General features: G+C 50.3%; 3 protein-coding genes across 4 annotated transcripts in view; 1 reads left to right on the forward strand and 2 right to left on the reverse strand.

Annotated features, from left to right (window-relative positions):
• Nucleotides 1-512, reverse strand: part of AMDHD2 (amidohydrolase domain containing 2) — a 42,081-nt gene extending 41,569 nt beyond the window's left edge. For both annotated transcript variants that reach the window (XM_049835497.1, XM_049835496.1), the window contains exon 1: nucleotides 125-512. In XM_049835497.1, the coding sequence (XP_049691454.1) occupies nucleotides 125-207 (83 nt within the window). In that variant the 5' untranslated portion in view covers nucleotides 208-512. The remainder of the gene's footprint in view (nucleotides 1-124) is intronic.
• Nucleotides 513-8,138: 7,626 nt separating this feature from the next.
• Nucleotides 8,139-20,540, reverse strand: ATP6V0C (ATPase H+ transporting V0 subunit c). Its single transcript, XM_049791056.1, has 3 exons — nucleotides 20,175-20,540; nucleotides 10,253-10,436; nucleotides 8,139-8,976 (listed from the first exon to the last, which is right to left on the reverse strand). The coding sequence occupies exons 1-3, from the start codon at nucleotides 20,248-20,250 to the stop codon at nucleotides 8,772-8,774; spliced, it is 465 nt and encodes a 154-aa protein (XP_049647013.1). The 5' UTR covers nucleotides 20,251-20,540; the 3' UTR covers nucleotides 8,139-8,771.
• Nucleotides 20,541-20,568: 28 nt separating this feature from the next.
• Nucleotides 20,569-23,554, forward strand: LOC126033944 (basic proline-rich protein-like). The gene is made up of 2 exons (XM_049791055.1): nucleotides 20,569-22,057; nucleotides 22,490-23,554. The coding sequence occupies exon 1, from the start codon at nucleotides 20,569-20,571 to the stop codon at nucleotides 21,541-21,543; it is 975 nt and encodes a 324-aa protein (XP_049647012.1). The 3' UTR covers nucleotides 21,544-22,057; nucleotides 22,490-23,554.
• Nucleotides 23,555-27,064: the final 3,510 nt, after the last annotated feature.

Genomic DNA, 27,064 nt, shown 5'->3' on the forward strand with positions numbered 1-27,064 from the left:
AGGGGGTGAGAGCCAACAGCTGATGCACTGGGGGGACCTGGGGACAGTCGCTTCCAGGTTCCAGCTCAGCTCTGCAGCCCGGCCGTGAGCCCCGGTACCCCCCGGCACCCCCGGCAGCCCTCACCTCTGGAGCTGGTGGCTCCTCAGGATGCGGCAGTTGGTGAACTGGACGATGGGCGCATCCGAGACGGATTTGTTGGACGGCATCGTGGGGCCGCGGGAGCCGGTGGGAACGGGGTACCCAAGCCGGTGACCGGCGGCAGGGGCACGGGGCAGGGACCAGGGGGGGTGGCGGAGCGGGGCAAGGCCGCGGCTCCGGTGCGAACGGCTGCCGCGGGAACAGGGGAGCCGGTGAGGGGCGGAGGGGCCGGAGCACCGCCCCGGGGGCAGGCGGCGGGTAGGCCGCCGCCCCTCCCCGGGGCTCACGGGCCGACGCTACGAGGAAAAGGCCCCGCCGGCCTACGCGGCCAGGCCCCGCCGCGGGACCCGTTCAGGGCCGGACCCGGTGCGGCCCCCCCCGCCCTCCGCCGAGCAGCGGCGGGGACCTGGACGCCCGGGGGCGGAGCCTGGGTGCGGGGGCGGGGCCGGGGGCGGGGCGTGGAGCGGAGCGGAGCGACCGCCGGCCTTATCCCGCAGCACCGCTGGTTCCCAGTCACGTGAGCCCGCTCAGCTGACGCGTCGGGATTCCCCACCCGCCCCGCCGCACGTGACCGTCCCGCAAGAGAGCCGCCATCATGGGAGGGGCACCGCCATCTTGAGGAGGTCGGCGGCTCCGCAGAGGCTGCCGGGCTGAGGGGAAGGGGCCGGCACCGCGCCCACGACCTTGCTTTGAAAGTCGGTGGCGAAGGAGAACCGGCGGTGGCGGAGCTCACGGCCACCGTTGTCCTTGGCCCTGGCTCCCCCTTCGGGCCTGGGGGTCTCCTGCCGGCCCACACAGGCCGCTGGGCCTGTGGTCTGGCATTGTCGCCGGCACGGTGTCGGAGGTGGCTGTGGGGACGACACCGCAGAGAGATGCCCGCTCTTGCCCGGGAAGCCAGGGAGGGTGGCAGGTCCCCCCCACGCCCTGCAGGCCTTGGGGTCTCGCTCGGCCCCTGGCCTGCTGCCCTCCCTCCTTTCAGGGAGTGTCTCAGGGGATTTACTCTTTGTATCTGGTTTAAGAGCATTAATAGACACTAAGCGTTAATAGAAATGAATAATGTTCCCTATCGGAGCCTCTAAGGGGGCTGGCAGCAATACGTGCTGGTGTTCTGCTGCGGCGTGTTAATGCAGAGCTCATGAAATGCTCTTGAAAAGGTCTGGTACCAGTGGGGAGTGACGCATGTCCTAAGGGAACACATCTTACCCAGGGAAAAACTCCAGACCCGGCGAGCTCAGGAAAGCTGGAGAGGGGTGGGGGAAGAGCTGCTGCACTAACCATGCAGGTGTCAAGATCTGCTCGTCACAACCACCTCCCCAAGACCTTCTTCTTGGCAGTCTGCACAGACCTCCCGCTGCCTCTTGCCTTATGCTCTGATGAGAAATGTTTGGGGCAGAATCTTTTTCCAGTGTGTCCACTGACTCCAAACCGGAGCTCCTCAGCGCAGGTGGTCTAGAGCATCATCACTCAAGAACCATTACTCAGCCCCAGGACAGACCAGAGGAAGCTCAAGCCACCTTTGCCTTCACAAATTAACTATTACCCAGCATCTTCCAGCCAACGATTCTGCAGTCCTTAGTGAGCCATGATGCAGCTCTTGTACAGGCACTGTCACCGCTAGCTGGGCAGCCATGTCACACGCCAACAGGTGAATGCCTTTGGGAAGAAAATGTTAACTGCAAAGTATTACTTTTTATCAGACAAACCTGAAACACCTGAGAGGTCAGGGAAGATGAATTAGTGGTTCCTAATGTTGTGTGAAACTTAACTTCTCCTTCTTGTGAGAAACTTAATGTCTCAAACATTGTGGTGGGCCAAGTTCTGTCCAGCCCAGGTCGTGACACTTTAAAGTCTGTGAATTTGTGAGTAAGTAGGCTTGGCTTGAACAGCCACAGTGGACTTGTTCCTCTTTGGGCAATGATTCTGCCTGGAGGAACTGCTCTGCTCACTTTGTGGCACACTGCACATGCATGGGACAGCATGCACATGGTACCGTGAAGGGCCAGCGGGCTACATCCACTGTGCAAGGAAGCAACTCAGCAGGCCTTACTTCATCTGGCTCATCATTCTTTACTTCTTGAATGGCAACCCCAGGCAGACCAAGGTGTGCTGGATGGACATGTCACAAAGGACCAGCTGATCCTTGCCTCTAAGAGCTGGTAGACGAGTGTTGCAAAGAGTATACCTGCTTGGAAATCTGGCTGGGCACAATAATAATTACACTAACAAAATTAAGTTTGAACTGTTTATTGGCTCAGGCAAAGTAAGATTTCTGGAACCCACCTTTCACTGTTCTTTTCTCAGTCCCAGCTACAGGGAAAAAGAGTGAACTGCAACCTGGACAGGGAAGTCATTACTTCTTTTAAACGTTTCTTTCTAAGCTGACGGTATTGCTGCAGGCAGGCTCCTAAGGTCATCTGACAAGTCAGCAGCAGCCTGGGAGAGAAGACAGAATGCTTGTTCCGTGCTCCACATCCCCGCCCCTGCCTTTTCTCTCCAGGGGTCCTTATGTCTGCAGTCTCTGTGGCCAGAGGAGCAACAACGTCCAATCTCCAAAACATTACAGGCAAGAACTATGCACTGTTCAAATTAAAGCCCACATCCTCGACAGTCTAAGGATTTACTCCTGATCATCTGCTGGCAGACGCTTCAATTTCCCCTCCATCCTCTTTGCTCCACAGGGACTGCTGTGTGCTGCAGCAGTCCACCTAGCACTCTCACACGCGTGTTTATCCCGTTTGGCGTCCCACAGTATTGCAGAGAGAGTCAACTGTCTCATCAAGGACTGTGTCTAGGCAGGGTGCTGATGTGAGCTCTGTTGATGAATCACACCAAGATAAATGATGGGGAATGCAATTGTGCATGAACGTAACATCCCCATCTGGCCAGGAATTGAATTTTAATGAGGTTTTATGCTGTACTTATCATTCCATGATGTCAGTGCTTGTCCACGCTACAAGCTGCCTCTCACTGTTAGCAGGGTGACAGTAAAGGCCCCTGAAATGGTGAGCTGAGAATAATGCTAGTTGAGGCCAGGAAAACTACATGCAGCACTGTTTGGGGAATTTGAGGCTAAGAATGTCTTCAGGCAGGTTTTCCTCATTGTGGCTGAAATTATCCACGTCTGGGGCACCCAGCAGCGTATTGGTGGGAATGACTTGTGGCTTCAATACAGGTAAAGTCGAGGAGACTCCAAAACTGGAAGATTAGAAAATGAACCCTAAAAGCGGACCTCAGGCGTGCTTATTTGAGCAAATGACTCTGCGAGGAATAAGTACCCTTCCAAGCTGCTAAATTGAATTCAGATGTCAAAAGGCATATACAGCACCCAAACTGCCTGTGGCCAAAACAGGGCACCTTTATACGAACATACCAACTAACAGACTTGTGACAGTAACTTTTCTTGGCAGTGGAAGAGACATCTAGGTAAATGCAAATACTGACTGCTTAGAGACAGTAACATCCACTATAAAAGATCCTGCCACGGGGTCCACCCCATTGACACAGCTTCACCAACCCTTCGGCAATAGAGATCCAACATTTTTCTAGGCTACAAGCCCCAAAGCGAACCACTGAATCAGAATGCTGGAAAATGGCCCGGACCTCCCCCTGTGCTGCTTGGAAGAACAGAACAAGCCTGTGCTGAGATGAGAAGTATGGAAATTTGCTTCATCGTTGCTGTAGGTATGTCACCCAACCCAACTTTATGTCACTTATCTGTCCTGCTAAAGTCTTATCCCTTTGGATGTTCTTCTATTTCTCACTATTAAATTAACCCTGTCTTGCATCACCAATAATCGCACACTTCCTCTCTAATAATTGCATGTTCTTTCTCTCTAGTGCCCCAGTAACAGGCTGAGGGAATCACAAGCTGTAGTTTCACTTGCATTTTCTTTAGGAAACATTTTTTTCTTCAGGTTGAGTTATTTTTAACCTGGCTCAATTCCCAAATTAGATTCACTGCCTGGCAGCATGCAAAGTTATACCAGCGCACTTGGGAGAAACAAGGGAGCATGCGCTGCAGATATGAAAGAAGGTCTAGGTGTCCAGAGGGAGGGCTTGGGCTAGCACTGCTGCCAAATTAAGTGCTTGTGGAGATCCAGCCTTGGCTTCTAATTTTTCACATGCATTCACAAAGAGGTCTACAAAATTGTCCTAATGCACACAAGAGCCAGGAAGGCTGTTTATATCTGTGAATTGAGAACACACTGCCCATTTTGGTAATGCGATTTCCTAAGATTTGTCCTCAGCCATTAGGTGTAGGTGGTCGTTATCGCTCTCCAACATTTGAGATCACTGCTTTACCCTCTCCCAGAGGCAAAGGAGGAAAGCACAGCTCTAATGGCAAGGACAGTTCAAAGTGCCAAAAAAGGGTCCAGGACTGAAACAGCCATCAGTATCCTCTTGGTAAATCCAGAAGAGCCAGGACTTGAGCCTGTGGTGAGTGCATCTCATCCCCTCAGCAAAAGGAAGATGGCAAACACAAGCCACTGATTCTCCAGGAACGTCACCCTGCCCTCCTGCTACCCAGCTTGTACTCTCACAGGTCTGTGAGACCTCTCAGTGGTCTGTAGATGATGCCTTGTGGGATGCCCCCAGGAGCTTCTGGTCATACACACTGTAAGGTTGGGGGAGGATTTTTTTCTGTGCTTTGGCACTGTGATAGAGCAACTAGCTTGACAGAAACTCAGTGATACGAGTTGCAAAGCTGTGACTGTCTCGGGAGCTAAAGGAAGCATGACTTGCAGAGAAAAGGAACAACGTTCATTAGTAATAGGAACAAAAATGGAGAAGCTTTTCGGAACACAATCTTCTGACCATAAACCAGAAAATTCCCACTCCAGGGTAAGTGGCACTGGGATGACTTACTCTGGGTTTAATTTAATTATGTCAAGACGAAAAGATGTTTAATACCTGTAGAGCAGAGATATGCTAAAAGCAGAGGTGGCAAGTCCTGTGTGTCAGAGACAGAGGTAATTGTCACCTGAGAATAGTGATGGTTTATACAGTAAGGCCAGATGGAAACAGCAAAAAGCCATAAAATCAATATCCCCACGGTTAGACTGCAAGGGCAACAAGGTTTACTGAGAGAGTTGTTTTCATTAGATCTGCTCTTACCCTGTAGTTGAAAACAGCAGCTTAGTTTCTGGGATCAGTTTCTCTTAATGAGGTTTTTATTTCCCCAAAGCTTATTTACTTTTCCAGGTTACTATGCTTCTCTGTAAACCAGGTCTCCCAAGGAAAGACAATCCCTGAGCAATGACAAAATCCTACTATTTAAAAATGCTTCTCCAACAGAACAGTAAAAAAAAAAAAGATAAGAAAAAAAAGAAAAAATCTGCAGCCTTTGAAAAAAAAGCCAGTATGAAAGAGTTAAAAAAGAGAAAGGTCAGCAAGCTCTATGAAGGCATTGTCTATACAGGCAGCATCTGGCAGCAGGCATCCCTTAACCTTACCTAGCCTGAACTGACTACTTACTGCTGCTGCTGCAGAGCCACCCTGCTCCATTCTCTCTCTGCAGGGCTGACTCACTCTGCAGTGCATACTCACAGGCACGCAATCTGCCACATTACAGAGGACTATTTATGTGCCAGCAGACACCACCTCTTTTAATCAGGCACTCTACAAGTCCTGTAATTTCATGCGCTGAGGCTGCCCATTCCCCTTTTCCAAACCAAAACCAATCCCGGCCAGATGGGACTGCACTGTGATCTAGCATGCTGCTGTCAGTAAATGAAGGAAAGGGACCAAAAGGTCCATTATTTTCTTAATGCTCTGAATCACTTCAGAAATTTGCTGATGCAATAGCATCAGTGAAGGACTTGAAATGCAAGCTTTCACCTGGGAGTCATCAATGAGGATCTAGAGCATCACTGTCAGAAAACACTTGGCAAGGCAACATGCTCAGATTATTAATTTTACTCCCAGTGTATTTGCAGGTACTCAGCACAAAGCATTTCTCCACCTCTGATGCTAACCCCAGCATTTGCTTTATGCTCTGTTCTTCTGACTTGCCTGGGTTTATATATTAACAAGGAAGGCTTGGTGTTCCAAGGCATGAACCAAAACGCTGTTGATAGGATTTTGCCTGCATTTAGTTACGTAAGTATCCATCACCATCCTAAGGCTAGTAACTGCCTTATGCAAGCTACAGTGTCACCAAGCTACAACGGGACCTTAAGAGTTCCTATAGACTGCTGTCTTTAAATTGCTTATTAATCTTAAGAGATGAGAGCTACCACCAGCATTTAGTTGCTCTCAAATACAATTTGCTCATATTCTTATAAATTGGCAAAAAAGGCTGGCAGCATGTTCCCCTTAAAGAAGGGAAACCCAGATCTTAAACATATTCGCAGCCCCAGCCAGGACATTCTTCTGTCCTGCTACACAAGCAAAATACAATTCCTCTCACCAGAACTGCAAGATGTAAGTGGCATGCTTTCCCAAGAGCCTGAATTTGTGCTTCACCCCCTCCCAGCTGCAAGCTCTATCAGACTCTGCATGAAAGTACTGGAAAGGTACTCACTGCAATCAGTGCTGAGAAAATTATGCTATAGTTTCCATAAATGTTTATGACCCCCGGGTAAAGTCCAATTCAGAAGTTTAGAGTCTACTACTTTTGCTGAAGAAAAGAATGATCAACACAATTCAGATCAGGAATTTTTCCCTTACGCCAGGCAACACTTCAGCATACATCCAGTATTTACCTTAAATCACCTTATGCCTCTATACAGCCCAAGCACCACCACTGCTCAGACTGCCATGAAAAGCCCTTCCAAAACACAAAACCAGCAGTACAGCCCACCCCAAAGCCAGGCAGCTGACAGGCTATTAAATAATGCAGACAGATCAGCTTTTTAGCAAAGAGAATAAACCAATTAATTTGTTTATCAACAATTGTTAAAACTACACCTTCACAAAAGTCTGAAAATCCATACTAGCAGAATGATTGGCCCATAGCTGAAGTCTCTGGAATGGTCCCCCAGTTTGGAGACCAGCTACCCAGAAGATGCGTGAAGTGCCACCAGGCCTGGGCTGGTAAATGCTCCTACCAGGTCAGAAGCTCCAGACACAGCTTTAGTGGATTCCTCATGCTCTGGGCATAGCTCTTCATGGTACTTAGTTTGCTACACAGGTATACACAAGGTACACCACCACAGCTCCCTTCCCAACCAGACCAACAGAAGACCTTCTGACAGATCACCCAGCTTAGTTTGATCACCAAGGCACCACTAGTACTAACATTTTGGCTGGAACAAGGTAAAAAGCTCAACCTGTCCTCCAAACTATAAAACTAAGATTAAGGTGATATACTTCCCAAAGGCAATTGGAACAAGCCCTATATTCACAAGGGTCCAATATCTATTTCCCATATGAGCTTCAGCATTGCTTTGCAACACTCAAATCCTCAGGACAAGAGAAGGTTGCTACAGCAGTCACTCGCTGCAAAAGCACAACTTTTCAGCTCAAGTGCTCCTGATTTACAAGTTAAAAAAAATACAAGTTCTTGAATGAACCCATTCTGTGATGAGACTATTGTTCAGGTACTTTAGAGGCAATTGCTGCTAACAGCACAGCTTTCCAACCAACCAAGTTTCTGCACAGCCATCACAAAGACAAGCTGCCTAAAGGCTCTTCAGCAGCTCCTATTCCTTATCACATGCTGAAGCCTGCACCCTTGCTCCCTGACCCTGTCTGCTCAGGCCATGCTGCACAGCCTATTACATGTCATTACCATGTGCCAGAGCAAGTATGTGCTGCTTGATCAGGGTGAGCATAGCACTGCAACAGCCTTGCATTCCTGCTCACCACAAGTACTACCCATGCACAGCAGTTGGAAACAGCATTGCTACTTGCCCAGGAGAAAGAGGGAATGTTTTAGCAGTGACGACAGCATCACTTCTGCATGGTGCTCAGTCACATCAAGAACCTGCCTCCCCCCTAAAGGAACCCCTCCTCTTCCTAGAGAAGCAAAAGCATGAAATCAGAGGCAGAGGACTCATTACAGCAATGTAGTGAGGAAGTTTTATTCGGAAACATGGTAGAAGTTTGTAACCCAACACTGGGTGCACGACTCTGATGCCGGAGCATACGCGGTTACTACTGAAACACAGGAGTGTTTCGGACAATTGCTGTAATAAAACACAAAATTCTCATACTCCAATACCAGGACACTACAGCAATCTTTAGAATCAAAGTTACATCCAAGGAATTCTCTGCACTTACAATTGACCCCACAGTGTAATCTACCTATATATAAGATTAATATATATAGCATGGGAAATTGAAAATCCTTGCTCCATAGATGTATGAACATGTCAAGTCTTTTATAAATAAACATCCAGTGAAGAGAAAAAATTACATTTCTAGTTCATATTTATACATAAAGTACTAACAGCAATGGGTGGAAAATTGCACACAGGCCACCCCAAGCCATGCAGCAGGCTTGGAGCAGCCCATCCAATTTAATATTGAAGTACACACAGGACAGACAAGTCACTAACATACATTGCGCATTTACAAGAGATCAACTACCAAATTGGGACAACTGTACACATTGGAGAGACCATTTTCGTTCTGGAGCTTTTTTTTTAAACGTGGATTTGTTACATCTCTTTACATCATACCGCAGTGTTTACTTTGTGGAGAGGATAAGGGCAACAATGAGGCCATAGAGACCCAAGACTTCAGCGAAGATCAAGATCAGGATCATGCCCACAAATAACCTGGGCTGCTGTGCTGTTCCCCGTACACCTGCATCACCCACAATACCAATGGCAAAGCCAGCAGCCAGACCACTGAGGCCCACACTCAAGCCAGCACCCAGCTGAAGAAAGCTCCTGTAGGACAGATACGAAGAAAAGAGTTTCAGTGGCAAGTAACAGGACACCCAACCCTTCAACTTCAGGCTAGCCTTTTTTTTTTTCCTCTCCCCGAGGCAAGTAAGAATTAACATATAAACATTTAAAGGGAACCTTTTTCCTGCAGAAAGAGCTTCTATACTCTTTAGGCAAGCACAGTATTCCTCACGAAGCAGATGCTTCCTGAGACTCCTAGATCTGATACTTAAAAACAGGCAGCTATGCAAGATCTTTAGCTGATACTAAGGCATGGCTCATACACCAAGCTAAGCTACTTAGGCCTGCAAGTTCACATGGCCACCCAGCTTGTCTGTAGCCACTTCAGTCAGCTGCAGGCTTAGCATGCTGCCAGAGCTGTATTTACTCCAGCCATGTGGGCTAGCACTTGCAGCAATGCCTGTCCCACTGCTGTGTAGCCTGTTAGTAACTGCTTTTGTCTCCCACCTTTAGTAAACTTATTATGCAGCTATAGCACATCCAGGTGATTATTAGGTCTCTTGCACTGCAAGAGTTAGACAGGAATGGTCTGGTTTTCCAGGCAGGGGCACCTGAGGAGCAGTGCCTATCAATCTGGCCACCTGGTAACTGCAAAGGAGCATTTGTACCTCTGTGTCTTGGATCACGGCTTATTAGGCCAAGCACACTGCTCATCAGCTATAGCTTGTACAGTGACACAGATACCTACTTTAGACCTCAGAAGCATTGTTTTATTCTGAGAGGTCTCCAAGCCAGTCCCAGCTATTCTCAAAAGTCAAGCAGATTAAGTTTCAGACTGTAGCTGATGTAGAGGCCTGATGTATAGCTTGAGGATTGATTTACCAGCACATAAAGCAGCAAGCAATATTAATTATTCACTTGCATCTCCCAGGCAACAGAAGAACTATTTAGACAGTCTGATTAGACAGTCTTGGAAAGACCTGTGTATTCCAGGTCTAAAATTTGGCACCATGAAACAAGCTTAGCCTCCTGTCCCAGTACTGCCTGTACACTGTTTCTTTCAAGCCATAAACCACTGCATTATCTCTACTAGTGGGATGTCTGATCTGTTAGCTAATACAGCAAACTAATCAGGCAGCACTACCACTGAGGCTAAGACATCAGGTAGAACAGCTGAAATCCAGTCCATACTGCTAAGCCTAGGTTAGGAGCATTTAGCATTGACAGTCCTTCCTGGAGTCTTGAGCAAAACCCACCCACTCAGCAGCATCAAAATAGTGACAGGTCGAACTTAAAAGTGACAGATGCAGTAACTTACTTGAATAGTGTGATAGAAGGTGAGAGGGCATTGGCAATGAGGACTGCCACTACGAGGCCATAGATAGCTATAATACCCGCCATGACAACAGGGATGATTGACTTCATGATGAGCTCAGGCCTCATGACAGACATGGCTGCAATACCCGTGCCACTCTTTGCTGTTCCATATGCAGCTCCCAAGGCTGAAAGAGAAAAAAATGCATTAGACACATCCCCAAATACTGCAGCCTGGTGAAGGAGATTGTATTAGAACAGTTGAGTCAGCACAAGGAAGAATTGTGCAAAACTAACATGGTCACTTGACTACTTGGTTTGTCAGCCAGGGATATTCCCCGAAAGGATGAGGAAGTGCCCTATTCAGAGTCCTAGACCAAAGCTGGACCAATAAAAAGGTCCTGTTCAAACAGTACTGATAACAGCATGCCCTGTCCAAGCTAGCTTCACAGCGGGGTATACTCCCTAGCTGACACTCACTCATTCCCTATTTAGGAACCAAAACCCAAGGTCCAAATCTTAACTCATTACTTCAGAGTCTGTGCCCTCACAGAGCTCACACTGCAAGGATCTACTCAGCTGAACTGCAGAGGAACACAGCAAAGCACATCCTTCTACCACAGCAGGATGTAACCCAGCTGAAAGCCCAGTTTTACAATCACTGAACTTTGAGCCACTTGGGCTGAGTTCTCAGATGCACCCAATGTTTACATGGCACCTCATCTTCCACAAAACCTATTATCTGCCTATACTTTGGCCTGGAGTTAATCATGCCATTTCAGCTTCATCAGACACATACTGAGATAGCAATGAACTCAGGTATTATTGCTGCACTTAGTTCCTTGGAGAAAGGACACCCTCTTCATGTGTCAATAACCCCACCTGTGAAGGATTCAGGTCCCAACACATGTTAATCCAACCACTGGAACCACAGAGTAGAGTATGACTTCTAGGTTATAGAGGACCACAACCACCTCACCCCTAAGGTTTGCTGATCACCTGTCTAAACACTTGAGCATGCAGAGACCAACACAGGAATCCAAAGCTTAGTTTTCAAAGCAGGACATGGTTTTATCACTTCCAACTGAGAGCTGCCCAAAGAGTCCCAAAGCACTATCCCAAAAAGTAACTGCTGCCTTGAAACTTCGTATTAGTCTCACAAAAGCTTTCACAAATACCTCATTCTTCAATTCTGAATTACTTGGAAAGACTCCTTTCCTTCCAACCTTGCTCTGGAGTACTCTAGGGTCTCCTTAACTCTGAACACTCACCATCACCTAAGAGATGATATGCAGGTCAGCAGCCATCCAAGACCAAGTCCTTGAAGCAGCACTGCAAGGTGTGTGGAAGGGTAGTCTCCTTTTTAGACACCATCAGGCTGATATTCAAAAGTAACAGCCCTATTTAGCATGAAAATGCTCATGCCTGCTCTGAAAGGCTACTGTAGAACATTAAAACCATGGTGATTTCAAATCTTTGTACTGTTCTGAGACTTAAATGTTTGAGTTTGCTCCACCCACTTAAAAACTAAGGTTTCTACAAGGGAGAGAGAGCTGCTGGTTCCACAGAGATCTGTAGCTGCCTTACACAAGGATCCAAGCATAAGACTGTGTACCTTGCCCAGAAGAGCTGCTGGGAGGTAGTCAAAGGATTCTGGATATGTGCTTTCCTGCTTCTCACTCAGCATTTATATAAAGCCTATCTTTGAGCAGTCAAGAACTGAGCAGTAATCCTCCTGGCTCTGCACTAAGAAACTTAAGATTAATAAAGATAGCACCACTGCACTAACACAAGACTCACTATCAGAAGGAAGTTCAGTTGTAGTTACAAAAACTTGGAGAAAGCCTCATTATCAACTACAAATTGGTTCTGTACTAGGAAAGCTCTTCAACCTTGCCTGCCACTGAGCCAGATGTAAAGGGTTGTTCAGTGCCATTCAGAGCTAGAATCCAGCTTAGCAAGAAGGCTGACCTAAGAGCAGATGACAGGTTTTACCTGCAAATGCAAGCTGAGCCTGGAAACTAGCACGCAGACTTCGCTAGCAATATCAATGATAGTATTGTTTGAGGGTCTAACCCCTAGGAAGTCTTGAAAGAAATCACTAACTTGAATTAGGGACCTTTTCTGTTAGATGAAGCATCTTCTAACAACTGGAAATAAGTGGAATCAAGATTCAGGCTATCTAGACTGGCTATCATATATAGCAGAAACCACTTATCTTGTCTAGAATCTTCTGTAAACCTCTCCAGAAACACAGAGGCTCATGAGGGAAGTTCATTATTTAAAATTAGAACAGTCACTACTTCCTCCAAGTCTGAAGTTACTCAAGGGTGTTGCAATTAACACAGTGATGGATTACAGAAGCTGATTTTGTAATCCCACTTACAGAAAGCCAGCCTGCTTAAACTTTTGGGGAGGAGCAAATCAGCACAAGTTTGTCAATTTCCAATTGTTAAATCCCAATTCTAGGCAACAGGCAAGAGCTTATGCCTTGATCTTGGTCTAGACACATTAACAAATAAAGTCTACATGTACTCTGTGGCAGCTAGTTTTCAACACTGCAGTTTTTAGATGGCACTGAAGATCTGTTGCACTCCCACCAGTGGACAGTCACAGGTGCTACACATACAGCTTCAGAGCTTGGCACATCTGCTCCCAGTGAAGTCTTTGTCAGCATCCTGATCAACAGGCTTACACTGGAGTCCCCTGCAGCTGCAACTCCAATTCCTCACAAGGCAGCTAGTCTTACTGCTCTTCACTAGCCTGAGAAGTTCTCCCTGCACCATTGACAATACCCCAATGTTAACAGTCCAGGTGGCAAAGACAGCCACTTCCCACCACAACACAGCCATCTAATGGCACAGCTATTCAGTTAGGGGCTGTCTAACACTTAGGTCAATCCTCCCGCACATCTTGACTTGTACCTCTTGCCAGCTGTGTGTCTGAAGCACATATGCTACATTTAAATACCCCTGAGTTGGAAGGACATGTTTTCCAAAATCTTCTCAGTGAATAGGGTTTAAAGAGATCTAGGTGGAAGACAGTGAAAATGGAACAAGAGCTGTACCACTGTTACACACCAAGACTCCATGTACTTGCTTCAGATCATACAGCTCCATCACCTCTAACATACAGACCAATTAAACTGCAACACAACCTTTAAAGCATACAAACAGAGCTATCAAAACATCTACCTGGCAGCCAGAGAACCAGCACTTTGCCTGCCTAGCATTACCACAGAAGAAAGCCACTGTGGTCTATAAGCAGGAACTGTGCCATTTTTAAGTTCAATGGTGTTGTAATACAGAGAAGTTGCTCTACACACATCATTCAAGACCATCTACTCCCAGTAAGCCTATTTCAAAGATCAACTTCATTTTTACATACTTCCAAATAGTAACTCCTTGAACTCACAAGCCAGAGTTGATTTAATACTGCTTCCTGGGGCAAAACACACTCCCACCAGCCTATGAATATGCTGCCTGGCACCTTGCCACAGCTGTTACTTTCTATTAAGCAAGCGAAAGCAGAGGTAGTGTAGCTGTGCAGCTCCAAGAAAGTATGAACTAGAAATTAACTTGCCATATAGGCAACAGCTTCAGTAAGGACTGAAGGCTAGCTGTAGTCTTGCCACTGCCAGGACTTTCAGTAGAGCCTTGCCTCTGATTTTCAACTACAGTACTTGAGCAGTCTATGGTTTAGATCAAGTGCTAGTCTAAGTATTAGGACCAAACTTCTGTAGCTATAGTTACAGTGCACAGTAAGGTCATGCACCAAGAACATTAATCTTTCAGCTAAGTTAGCTGCAAGTCACCTCATGCAACACTCCTTTAGTATAGAAAGAGGCTATTGCCAAAAGCCTGGCATCAGTTTTGCCACACTTTGCAGACAGATATACACCTATGGACACTGACCATATTACCAGGGGCCTTCAAACCAGGGAACCATTTGCACAGATGCAGTTTCAGCAGTTGCAATACATTCAGACATGCTCAGCCCAAGATTACAGAGGTTCAGAACCAGCCACAGGCACTCCAGCAGTGTTTGGTCCATTCAGAGCCAGTGATTTCTCCCATGTCCCACCATGGAGAAGCACATTTTCACTCACACTCCAACACCAGAGATTTCCAGAGCACTAATAGGCAGAATTTCCCTGCATTAGGAAGTGAGCTACTAACACAAGTCAACTTTCAATTAAGATACCATGGGTTACTATCACAGCAAGTCTGAAAGAGCATTCTGGATGAGTACTTATATCTGGAGTCTTTTATAATTAATCCATTACCAAATGGGCTGCCCTCTGCAGCCAGTAGGCTTCCCTTGAAGCAGACAACAGACACCAATTCACCTCAATGCCTGTTCATCCTTGAGCAGGTTGTTCTTAAATGGTTGGAGAACTGTTAGAGATGATATCCAGGTCAAGTACAGTCCTTGCTTTGCCATGCCAGAAACCTGGGCATTTTCAAAGAAACAGGCTTCTTCCCACTGGTATTCTAAGGTCCTTCCCACACCACCACATTTAACACACAGCTCTACCTCAGATTACAGTAATGGATACTCCATGGCTGCCTTGGAAAAACCCTGTTGCTACGTCCAGTTGCATCTCCGCAGAAGAGACAGCCACATTAGCGGAACTGTATCTGAAAGCTATGCAAATTCAGATCACGCTGACTGAAGACTGGCTATAGACAGTTCCCCAGTCATAACTGGAGGGGTAAACAGATAAATTACTCTACAGGAAATTGCAGACTTTGGAAATCTTTAGTGAGTCACCTGTTATAGGATTAGGGACAGCATGCTTTTTGTTCTCCCCTGATGTTATGAGAGGGTGTGAGGATTTCAAACAAGCCTAGCACTGCCAGCTTACAGCATTATCAAAAATAACCTGCAAGGCTAGCAGGCCATTTACTCCTCTTCAGTAAATTTGAGAATTTAAAAGTCTACCAGCTCCTCAAGAAGCTGCAGCATTAGCAGCAGTCCAAAGGAAAAATGAGCTACCAGTCAAACAGCTGGGCCTGCTGTAATTAGTACTCTGGATTGTCTGACATAGCACACAAAGCCAATTTTTTTGTAAAAGCATGGTAAGGCTGACACTTTACACCACAGAGTACAGGCTTGCTCTTCTGCAAGCAGCAAAGTCCAGTCACTTGTTATTTATCTTTCTTTATCATACAAACTACCCTGCAACGTTAAAGATGAGTCATTTCACAGACTGGGCAGGCCACTAATCCAGGTACTGACTAGCAGAGTAGCTTGTTGTACCAGTTAGCAGGAGCCCTTTTCATCTAGTTGGTAGAACAGCAGCTTACACCACTCACCAGCACACATCCACTGCAAAGCTGCCTCAATTCTGAAGCATGGGAAAGTCAAGGTCATCTGACTGCCTCCAGCAGTGGCCAGACCAGCCTGACTTGAAGCCTCACACTCACAAGATCCACAGTCTGAAGGAAGGAAGCAAGTTCAGCAAGTTATGCCTTGCTGTTTGGTGAGGACAGCAAGCAGGTGGAAGCATGCACTTCTGTGAAACCATTGGTTCAAGCATCACCAAGCAACCTGATCAGGCTGGAGAGTTTTTCAGCTTGCAACTGCTGCTTGAAATCAGCCAGGCTGCCTGGACAGATGGAAGAGGCTAGTTTTAGGAAGGGAAAAAGGAAGTTGACTAAGAGGCCTGAGGCAGGGGACATTCATCTGTACTGCTGCTCTGAATGTTCCCATCAAAGGGAAAGTACACACAGACTTTGTAGTCTACAGTGACTTTAGAGCAAGACAGAAGTTCCAGTTCCAGGTACACCTGGAAGCCATAGTACAAGCAGCAGCCTATCTGCTTGAGCCAAGTTTTGTAGAGCCAATAGTTTATCCAGATGCTCGACTGGGTTTTCAGATGATCCTAAGACTAGAAATTAGTGAGCGGAAATGATACCCTTGTTGAGATGTCTTCTCCTAATTTAACTGAGCTGTAGAAATACTGCCTATCTGGCTTGCTTCTGTTATAACACTTATGTCTTAATAGGCCACTAATCTACCTGCTGTTAAGGATGAATGCTTAAGCTATTCTCTCCTGTAGACAGTCTGGTAGCTCAAACATCTGACCCACTCAGTTTTTCTGCTCATACCAAGATGCCCTTGAAGTACTCTTTAATGATTTGGAACAGAAGACTACCTTGAGCTGCACTCTTCTGCCATTTCATTTTTACCTGCAAGCTACAGCTAATGAGTCTGCAAGCTCCTCTTAGGATGGGGTCTACAGCTCCTTACTGAGAAGCAAGCAGCTCTCCTCTCTACCACCTCCCCACCCCTCAAGAGAGTATTTCAGGAAGCACAGGTGTAATTTGATTTCAAAGCTGCAAGCTGTTTATATTCACAAAGCCTTCTAGAATCGGACTGCACAGGGCTGTCAGCTGCATCAAGCTAGATGTTCTGAGCCAGCAATTTCACTATGGAGGTCCCTTAATAGCTAACCAACTGCTACAATATCTGCAGCCCTAGATTAAAATAAGAAGTACTATTTTGTTTGCTCTGCAGCAATGAGAAGACGGACACAGGACTAAACACTGCTGGCTAGAGTTCTCTTCATTAGCAGTCTTCCAGAAGCTTGATAGTGAAGCAGTACTGAAGGCACTGAATGCCCATCCAGAGCGCAGTTCTAAGGAAAACTCCTTACCATATTATGGAGGCCACAGTGGGATGCGCCTGGGGCATCATGCTTTTCTACATGGAGCATCAGCAAGCACAGAATCAGACAGCTTTGCCCAATACCATGCTTTTCCATTTTGGCATGCCGAAGTCATATGGAAAAGCTGCAATAATTTGATCACTCAACAGCACCTGACACTGAGCCAGCTACATTTTACACATAGGAAATAAAGGAACTTTAGCTATCAGAACAAGTTGTAATCAGCAAATGAATAAGCAGGCTCAAAGATAGCCAAGGTCACGGCAGCCTGCTTTAGTCTTTCTAGCAGCCATCAGTACCAGCTGACCAGAACAAGTTCTGCTATCTATTTACCATCAGCAGTTAATGTTCAAACATCAAACCATACTGCATAAAGTCGCTTGTTTTCACATCAAACTAGCCTGGACAGTATAGAACTTGAACATGTTTACTAGAAACAGGTCTCAGGACTACAAGCTCCACAAGAATCTGATCTTTAGATACACCATGAGTCAGACATGATCACCACACTAATTAACACTGATCTAGGACAATTTTAGATAGTTTTACACTGCCTGTCCAGACAGACTTAGCTCCTTACTTCTAAATCAGGGTGGGTTTTTTAACAACTAACATTCAATTAACATCAGAACATGCTGTAGTGTCACATCACTATTAGGAAAGCTACATGACACTGCAAGTTTTAGTTTCCCCTATATGGATGCGTCTGCCATATTGCCTTAAAAATCCAAGTTGCTTCACTGAAGAGTTCACTAATGTTCACAACTATGAAATGATTCTGCATCAGCAGTATCTACAACCTGTTGTGCCAGTGGCTGAAGCCATCAAATGCACTTAGGCCCTAGCAAGAGACTAACTTCACGGCTCAGACCTGCTGGTATTAGGGCCATCTGACACAGATTCTGCAAGAAGGACCAGTCATGTACCAGCAGCAACATGATAGTTACCAAGCCTTCATCAATATAGCTTAAGCACTCACTTTGAATTACCCAACTCAAACCTTCCCCTTTAACTTGCAATCCCACAGCACCATGCCATCAAACCCACAGCTTCTAAGAAATGCTTCATTTCTAGTTTAGACATGCCAAGTAACACTTTGAATTCCTGTTAAAATGCTGACTCAAGTTTGCATCCCTCATTGATGTTTCCACCGAAGCAAGCTTGCATATCACAAACCCAGTGTCTAAAAGGCCATACAACCATGTTCTTTTGCTTCCCAGTTCAATTTTACAAGAGGAATCCAGTGACTCCTTCCTCAGGAAGAAAGTTCAGTATTTAGGACCTTAAATCACTGCTGCTTTGCAAAAGGCAGTGATCTCCTGACTGTTTTTTTCAAAGAGTAACTACATCTTAGTCTATTCCTCCATTATTTACACTAGCAAAGAGGCAGGTGGGTCAGTAGTCCAAACACTGGCTCCTACAGCATTCCAGCCATACTGTTTTCAGCAAAGTCCTTACCTGTCAAGTGCAAGTACAGTGTTTTAACTCTGAGGTGGCAGACCACTAATCGCCCTCAGCACAGGACATCTGCATCCCACCACTGGGTACTAACTAAGCAAGACTAAACACAGCCAGCCAGGCTTTTTTTTTTGCAAAGATTAAAGCCATGAGCATGGCTGGTGTGAAACCAGCTAATGGTGCCAACATCAGCATGGCTAGACAGCTTCCTCTCAAACACTAGTTTTAATCCACTGCCTACTTAGCTACTTACACAGTTTAATCTACCACACTAATCAATCAAGAGCAGCTTCCACAAATTTGCCTTGCAGACCTAGCTACCATCTCAGAGACTATTTTAATATGAGATTCCAAGCACATGAACAGCTATATGCAACCCCAGTTACAGTCAACTCAATACTTGAGTATTTTGATTCCTCAACTGGGAGCCAAATTAGGTGGCAAATGAAGACAAGTCAGCATGCTCATGCAGGTGGAGACACCAGCTCAGTCTTCAGAAGAGAAAACCAGACCGATTCCTAGTTCTTGCATTCCTAGTGACCATAATGCTTGCATCTGGAAAAAAACTAGCTGAAGCCTTCCCCATGTTACATCCCATACAGAACAGCAGGTCTGTACCTATCAGGACACAGTAAATGCTCAGTCAGGAAGAGCAGTCATTTTCTGCAGAAGGTTTACTCAGGCTCCAAGAGACAGACAAGGCATCATATGATGGTCTTTCCAGTGTAAGACAGCATTTATGATTCTCTTGATAAACATTCTTCAATAGGGAGAACGATACTGCAGAATGACCCAATTCACTCTGCACTGAGCCTCAATGACTTAAGATGGAGATGGATGGCCGCTCCAGAAGAGCTTCCCTTTTTCAGTGGTTCATGCATCTTCCATTTTAAAGGGATGGTCAGGAGCCCATCAGCTCCTTTTAATGTCATTCACATCTTTAAAGCTGACTTCACTCCTAAAATGCTTGCATATTTAGGTTTCAATCCCATTAAAAATTGCTCTTGCATTATCCAAGAAATGTTTTAAAAAGCAACTCTGTCCTATTTACAGCAGAAGGGCTGCACCCAGCCCCAGCAGAGCCAGACCAGCCCTCCCTACGGGGAGGACCCTCACTCCCATGGAAGCCCAGGGCAGACTTACCACCCAAGGGAGCCCCGGGGGCAGTCCGGCGCGGCGGCAGGCGGGAGACCTTCCCGCAGCACACGCCGAGGCGCACGTTAGTACAGCCGGGACTCGGGGGCCTGCCGTGACACCGGATTTCTGGCTGGTAAAACCCACTCCCCCACACCGGCAGGTCAACCCGGACGCGTGACTAACCGGGGGTCTGGCCCCCGTACCCGATCCCGCCGGGGAAGGGGATCCCCACGGCAGGGCGCGGAGGAGGGGGGGGGGGGGCACGGCCGCCCCCGCCGGGCCGGCCGGGCGGCGGCGCCGCAGTCACGTGGGAGCGGGGGCACCGCCGGCAGCGGTGACGTCACTCGCGCAGACCCCCCCCCCCCCCCCGCCGCGCCCCGGTAGCCCGGATGAAGCTGGGGGGAAGGGGGTGGGGGGGTGTCCCAGGCCCGGGGCCGCCTCCGCCCCCCGCGGCCAGGCCCGGAGGGCGCCCGCCTGCAGGCCCAACACCGGGGATCCGGCCCCGCCAAGGGAGGGGGACAACGGGGACAGGCGTGCCCCCCCCCGCCATCCCGGCGCTACGGCGGCGAGCCAGACCGTGCTCCCTCTGCCCCCCTCCCGGCAGCTCCAGGCCCCGATCCCCCCCCCCCCCCCCCCGGGAGGCCGGACGGGTGCTCACCGCTGAAGACCATGGCAGCCGAGGCGCCCATCACGGCGAAGAAAGAGGCGTACTCGGGGCTGGCGCTGGAGGACATGGCTGCGCGGGCCGGGCCGGGGCGAGGCGAGGCGCCGCTGGGACCGGGAGAGCGTGAGGGCGGGGGAGGGGGGGGAGGCGGGAGGCTCCGCCGCGGCGCCGGTCCTCCGCAGGCAGCGCTCGGTCACAAAATGGCGGAGACGGGGAGGGAAGGGGGGGGGGAAGACGGGGCGGAGGCCGGCTGCGGGCAGCGCAAGGGAGGGGGCCGGCCGCGGGAGGGAGGGAAAGGGCGAGGGGGGTAGCGGCCCAGAGCTCCGTCCCGGCGGGAGTGCGCGGCGGCCCGGGCGCTGCGCCCTAAATACTGCCTCCGCAGAACAAAATGGCGGTGCCCCCCTCGTCACGTGATCCACGCCCACCGCCCCCGCCTGCCCGCCCCGCCCTCGGCCATCACCACGCGCGCGCGGCTGGGGGACGCTCTCTCGCCGCTCCCTCCTCCCGTCCCCGATTCCCCGCTCCTACGCCGGGTCTCGCCCCCGAGAACGAGCGGACCCCGGCTCTTCCCTCCTCGCCCCGTGTCGCGACCGGGTCTCTGGGCCGTGGCGGCCGCCTCGCTCTGCTCCCCTCCACTCGCTCCCCCCCCCCCTCCCTTCCGCCCCGGTGGTTCAGTCCTGCCCGGCGGCCGGGTCCCGCTGAGCGTGATTCAGCGCTCATTAGCATAAGGGGCGTGTCTAGAGTGCGGGCACGCCCAGGCGGCGGCGGGTCCTGCTCGGGCCTTGTGCCCCGGCCGTGTCCCCCGCTCGGTGTCCCCGGCTCGTTGTTCCCGGCGTCGTCTCCTGTGCCGCATCCCCTCTGCCATCGCCCCGTCCCCGGTGCCACGACCCCCGTGGTGTGCTACCTCTCCTGTGCCCTGTCCGCTCGTCGTGGCCCCGTGTATCCCGTCCCCCGTGCAGGGCCCTGTCCCCTGCGCTGTGCTGACCTGCTATGGACTCCCCACGGGGGACATCACCTGTGCCCGTGGGGCCTTGCTGGCTTGGGGTCCCCTCTGGGGGTCTCTACCCCCCGGATTCCGTCTCCTCCCGCGGTCCGGTCCCGGCAGCGTTCTCCATCTCCCCGCTCCTCTCCCCGACATGGCTCCTGCTCCCTTGCGAAGTGGGGATCGATGCCTCCCACCCGTCCTTTTCCCCCGGCGCTGGAGGATAACGGGTGGGCTGGGTTCGGGGACAGTGTCACCCCAACACGGGTGCTGCCGCCCACCCCCTGCCGCAAGGCAGGGTGCAGGCTACCCCCCCTCCGAGCTAACCCCATCCCAAAACATCCCAGAGAGATGCTACTACATCCTGTCCTAAATGGATGACTGAGGCCATTTCTGTTACCCAGGATACTCTAGGTAAAAAAACCACGTTAATTCGGGATTTGGGGTGTTCATTAATAGTTGCCTGTGCCTGCCTTCGCTGCTGTCACAAATCCTGCCGATATTCTCATGTGCTGAAATACCAGACCTCTTCATTAACTGAGGGCCACCTGCCTTTTCCCATTGTCGCCACTTTTCCGGACACCTCAACCTTGTCAAAGCTCACAGGGAAGGTGAGAACAGGATTTAAATCCTGTTTGGCAAATTCCCTGCTTGCTGGTTGAACACAAATGGCGCCGTCACTGCGGCAGGCAGAGGTGGCGGGGGACCGGCTCCGGGACACGTTGGCTCAGTGGAGGAGATGGGCTTTTGGCAGGCTCTGTCACCAGGTCTTCATGGGGGCATTTGGCACGTGGCCTGCGGCGAGGACTGGCTGAAAAGCGCAAAGCTGGCAGGAAAGGAGGGCTGCCAGGGGTCAGAGCCTCAGAGGGGGACCCCATCTCGAGCCCTGGCAGAGGTGGGCACAGCGGCTGTGGGTCCCACATATTAAACACACACCACTGCTAACCACTGTCACCATCATCACTGCAGTCACCACTGCCATCGCTGCCACCGCCATCGCTGCCACCACCACCCCATCATCTCTGCTACCACCATCACCACCACCACCATCACCACCACCGCCACCAGCACCATCACTACCACCAGCATCACCACCACTCCCATCACTCCCACCATCCCCCCCCAACCCCACCATGCTGGTTTTCCTGCAGCATTGCACCCCTGTCAGCATGCTACTGTCCTCATTGCTATGGCAGTGGCTATTAATTACTAATGAGCATTTCCAGCAGCCCCAATTAACACCAGGAAGCCTTTCACTAGGGTGGGGACAATCCCTGCCCCAGAAGTCCAGGGCAATTGGTCACTGGGTGAATTTCTCATCCCTCAGGCATTGGTGGCATTGGCAGTTTGTTCACCAAGTTTGGGCTGGTGAGGGGAGCAGGGACCGGCAGTACCTCATCCAGCTCCTCACACTGAGGTCTATGCCACCCTGGTGCCCACCTGGGCTTTGTCCAGCTGCATCACTGCCAGCCCTCGCCCAGAGCGGGCATCTCTCCAAACACTGTGTCGGACCTGGCTGTGGCAAGGGGTCTCTGCAGAGCCTGGGTAGAGGGTGGCATGAACATCCTGGCCGGCAGGGATGAGCAGTTGTCTGCCCCCATGGGATTTGCCCGTGAAGCCGCTGCGTGATGGGTGCTGACATGGTGACGGGTGAGGGCTTTGAAGCTCCAAGGACAGCTGTGGCCTGGGGCAACACCAGCATCGATATTTTGAGCAGGGACCCAGGGAGCAGGGTGGATTTTAGGGTCCCCAAGAGGATGCTCTTCTCCCTGTGCCTCCGGGCACCCGCTGTCACCGAGGTCTCCCTGTGCCGCTCCCGGATTCCGCTGGGCAGACCCTGCTGCCCGATGCAGCAGCTCCTGTTACCCCATGTGCCTTCTCCTCTCCCCGCACCCGGCTCTGTGCCAGCCAGCCGCCCTGGCCCCGCTGCCCCTTGCTGGCTGGCGGCTTCCCACAAATCATCCGGCACCATCTCTGCACCGTCGCTCCCATCCGCCCAGTGAACGGCCATCACCAGCGAACAAAGAGCCTCCTTGTAGCAGCGAGCTCACGAGTTGTGGTGGCGGCAGCGCTTCGGGGACGCCGTGTCTCCAGAAAGGCTGAGCGCTGGCTCCACAGGACCCCCAAGGGCCAAGCTTCCCTCCTTCCAACCCTTTGGAGCTGTGGGATGCCAGGAACCTCCTTGCCCCTGTGCTGTGGTCGCAGCCAAAATCCCAGGGGGCACGAGCGTCTTGAGCCAAGCCTTCTTGACCTTCCCACCCTGCCTCCTCCTCCCATGCTCTTCATTTGGGACTCACTCAGTGTCTCAGTTCTCCAGCACTAATGGTCTAATAAATTGATTGGGTTTTCACTAGAAATTGCTGATTCATAGAAAGGAATTTTTTTTTTAATGCTTTTGACAATGCTTTCTTCTAAAATATTTCATTTTAGATTTTCTCCCATGCCCTGTATTTATTTAGCCCCTCCATGCCCCTCTTGTCCCCCTGATTCTAGACCTAGCCAGGCACAGGCAAGGAGAGGTCATGGTGGGGCTGGCGTGGTTCCTTCTGCATGTCCCAGTGCAAACATGCTCCTCTCTTCAGGGTACACACATGGGAAAGGTATGGGTACTGGAAACGGGAGCATCCGTCTCCTTCCATCTGCCCAGGACTGCCTGGTCCTTCTCCACTCACCCCACACGACCCTGGGCTGACCACAGCCAACGGAGCGATTGTGTGCCGAGCGTCCTCCCGGGATGCCTGCTGAGCCACACCAGTTGCCCCAGGTGTGGCTGCGATGGGTAGAGTGGGTGGACATGAGGATGCACAAAACCCATGTGGGCCAGAGGAAGGGAAGGACTGTTTGGATGCTGGTGACAGCACGTGTAACCTTGCCTGGCTCCCTGTTGTGCCCAGGTGCCAGGAGAACTGGAAGGGGTACCCAAGAGTAATGTAATGCTATTAAATGTTTTCTACACTATTGCTGTTTAAATGCACGGTATTTCCACCGCCACTAACGCTCTGCTGCTGCCGCTGGGTCTCCTGGCCTGTGCAGACCCTGGAGCGATGGGCACTGCTTGGCTGGGGTCTCTCTCATCCTGCTCCTTAAAGCTGGGTCTGCTCTGCCCCCCATGGGTGCTGCACCCCATCCAGCTGCCCCCCAGGGTGCCACTGGCCCCCCGCCACCCCTAAGCGGGGTCACCCAAGGCTCTCATGTCAGTGCTGGTTCTGCCTTGTGGAGGTGTGGGGATGCTTTTTTTCCTCAGGGAAAGGATGACGAAAGGAGGGAACAAAATTCAACGCAAAACTGGGAGGCGAACGCAATATCAAAGGCAAAGAGCCAGAAACCCAGAGGGAGAACAACCCAAATCACTGTTCCCACAGCAACTCGCACTCACCCTCCTCACGCTGCCAGGCAGACGCTTACCAGGCTGCCACCGAAAGCGCACACGTGTTTGCCGTGGAGGCTGTGACTTTGTCTTCTCCAGTTTTGCCTTTTAATTTTGGGCTGGATTAACCCTGTGCGTGTCCGGTGGTGTTGCACAGCACCACACCAAATGCAACCAAAGAGCGATTTTAGGTTGTCCATTCCCATTCCGAGGAAGGGAGCAAAGGGTTGAGATGGGCTTTTGGGTGGGTGCAGGTTCTGGGTCCCACCACCTTTTTTTGGGGGGCACTTTCTGAGTGGCCTTATGGCAGATGCCTTTCCCACCACCCTGGGACCGTGTGTCCATCTTTGCATGGACAAAATGTGCTGGAGAGCAACTTAACACAGGGCTCCAGCTTTCGTCGGCTGCTTTTAGCGAGCAGGAGCCGGCCACAGGCTGCTTGGTGCTGCTGTCCGGGACACCAGGGCTGCTTCTCTGCCCTGACCCTGGCTGGTTTTTTGCAAGCTGGATCAGCCGTTTGCCAGGGGATCTGTACCCGCTCCAAGCTCCTGTTTCTAAACGCCGGAGTGATGCCAGCAGCTTTGCCCATGTCATGAAACAGGGCTGGAAGGGGGTCTGGAAAGCCAGCTGGGAGCAGCCTGCCCCTCTGGCAGGTCCGGGCACAGAGGTGCTGGCATGGAGGCGTGTTGCCGCAGGACTGGGGTGCTTTGGCAGGGGATGCTCTGGCCACCCGGTCCTCTCGAGGGGATTTGGTGTTAATGTGTTAAAAATGCTCTGTACTTCCCAGGGCCCCGCAGCTTGGCACACAACAAGCCCTGGGTGGGCTCTCGGCCAAGGCTGGGGAAGGGGGTCTGATGGGGTCAGCAGAGCTGAGCTGGTGCCAGGAGCGGGAGCAGGAAAAGCAGGGCTGGCAGCGGACCCATCACCCTCAGCCTCAGCAGCAAACGCTTGCCAGCAATGGAGCAAACCCTGCTGGAGCATTTCCTCATTTGATGTCTCCCGCGGTGTCTCACTGAAATCACACGGCCAGAGTCATGGGGCGCAGGGGGGACTGTTCCCCAGCTCCTCCCCACACCCCGTGTCCCTGGGGTGACACCATCTCCCAGGAATTCAGGACCCTGGGCGATTTGCAAATGAGGTTTCTCTTGCTCTACTTGGGTCTTAATTAACTGATTTCCATCCTGAGCTGTTATCTCCTTATCTGGAACACTACCTGGTGCTAGAGTTCTTGATAAAGCAAGTTAGGGCCTCTAATTCAATTCAATTCTATTCTATTCTATTCTATTCATCTAACCTAATTGAATCCCGTTCCCTTCTCATCTCTCTCACCAGGATTTTCCTGCCCTATATAAATCCTCTGATCTTCCTCTTTTCCATGCCATGCTCATGGGCAAATGCAGCTGGGAAATCATCCTTATTCCTACAGTTTCTTCAGCTCCTGGGGATGGTGCAGAGAAAAGCTGGGGTTTTTTTTCCCACTGTCCTTTTCCTGACATGCCCTGTCAGGGGGCAAGCAGGAGAAGCTCCTGGTCCTCTCAGGACCACATGCTGTGTGTTGGGTGGTCTTCTCCATCCTACCCTCTGCAGGGCATCCATGCCTGGACCCCAGCACTCAGCCAGCAGCTGGGATCAGCCAGGGCTTCCCACAAGGAGGTTCTGCCTGTAGTTTGAAAATAGCATTTATTTGCTCTGGGTTACCATAGTTACTTGTGGAAGTCGCACAGTGCCGCTTCTGCTGCTTGGTTGGGTGATTCTCTCCAATGCAGCATGACTGGCTAATTTTATCATCAATGGATCCACCAAAATTGCAGGAATTTCTTGGGTGCTGGGTGAGGTCTGTGTGGGATCCTAGCTGCCCTTTACACCTTTCAGCAACCCTCTCTTTAAAGCACTGGATGTGCCTGCAGTGCCATAGCAGATTTTTGGGTCCTCGGTCACCGTGTTTGCATTGCTAGAAGGAACCAATGTGGTTTTCCCAGTGCCAAGCCTGCACTTGTGCTACATCTCGGAGCTTTTGAAGACAAATACTGAGAGCCAGCATGGCAAAACTCCCTGCCACAGCCCTGCGCCTAGTTTTTGGGAAGCTGGTCTGCACATGGGGGACTGGAGCAGCTTATGTGTCCTAGAGAGACACTTTTGGAGAGATGATGCTTGGTGAGACGGGGATGCAGAGTGCTGCTTTCCCATGGGCTGAAAGCTGGTGGTGACGGCTCTTCAATCAACAGTGACCAGCAGCTGAGCGTGTAAAGCACCACACATGTTTATGTTACTTTGCACAAGCGATAAAGCTTGTCCTTGATGCCGGACCTGGCAGAAGTGAGCTCCGGCAAAGCAAGTGGGAGGGATGCTTGGTGGCTGGGAGCCATGTGTGGGGCTGTTCTCCCATGCGTAGACACCCAGAGAGGCGTAAACCCAAAGCACAGTTTGGTCCGGCACCGGAGCCTCCAAACTGTGGGATTTTCCTGCTAGACGCTTGCAGGAACAGGTGATATTTGTTATCTTCCCTGCAGCAACGGCAGACACCATCCCACGTGG

Source organism: Accipiter gentilis, chromosome 33 (genome assembly GCF_929443795.1).
Source record: "Accipiter gentilis chromosome 33, bAccGen1.1, whole genome shotgun sequence".
NCBI classification, from domain to species: domain Eukaryota; kingdom Metazoa; phylum Chordata; class Aves; order Accipitriformes; family Accipitridae; genus Astur; species Astur gentilis.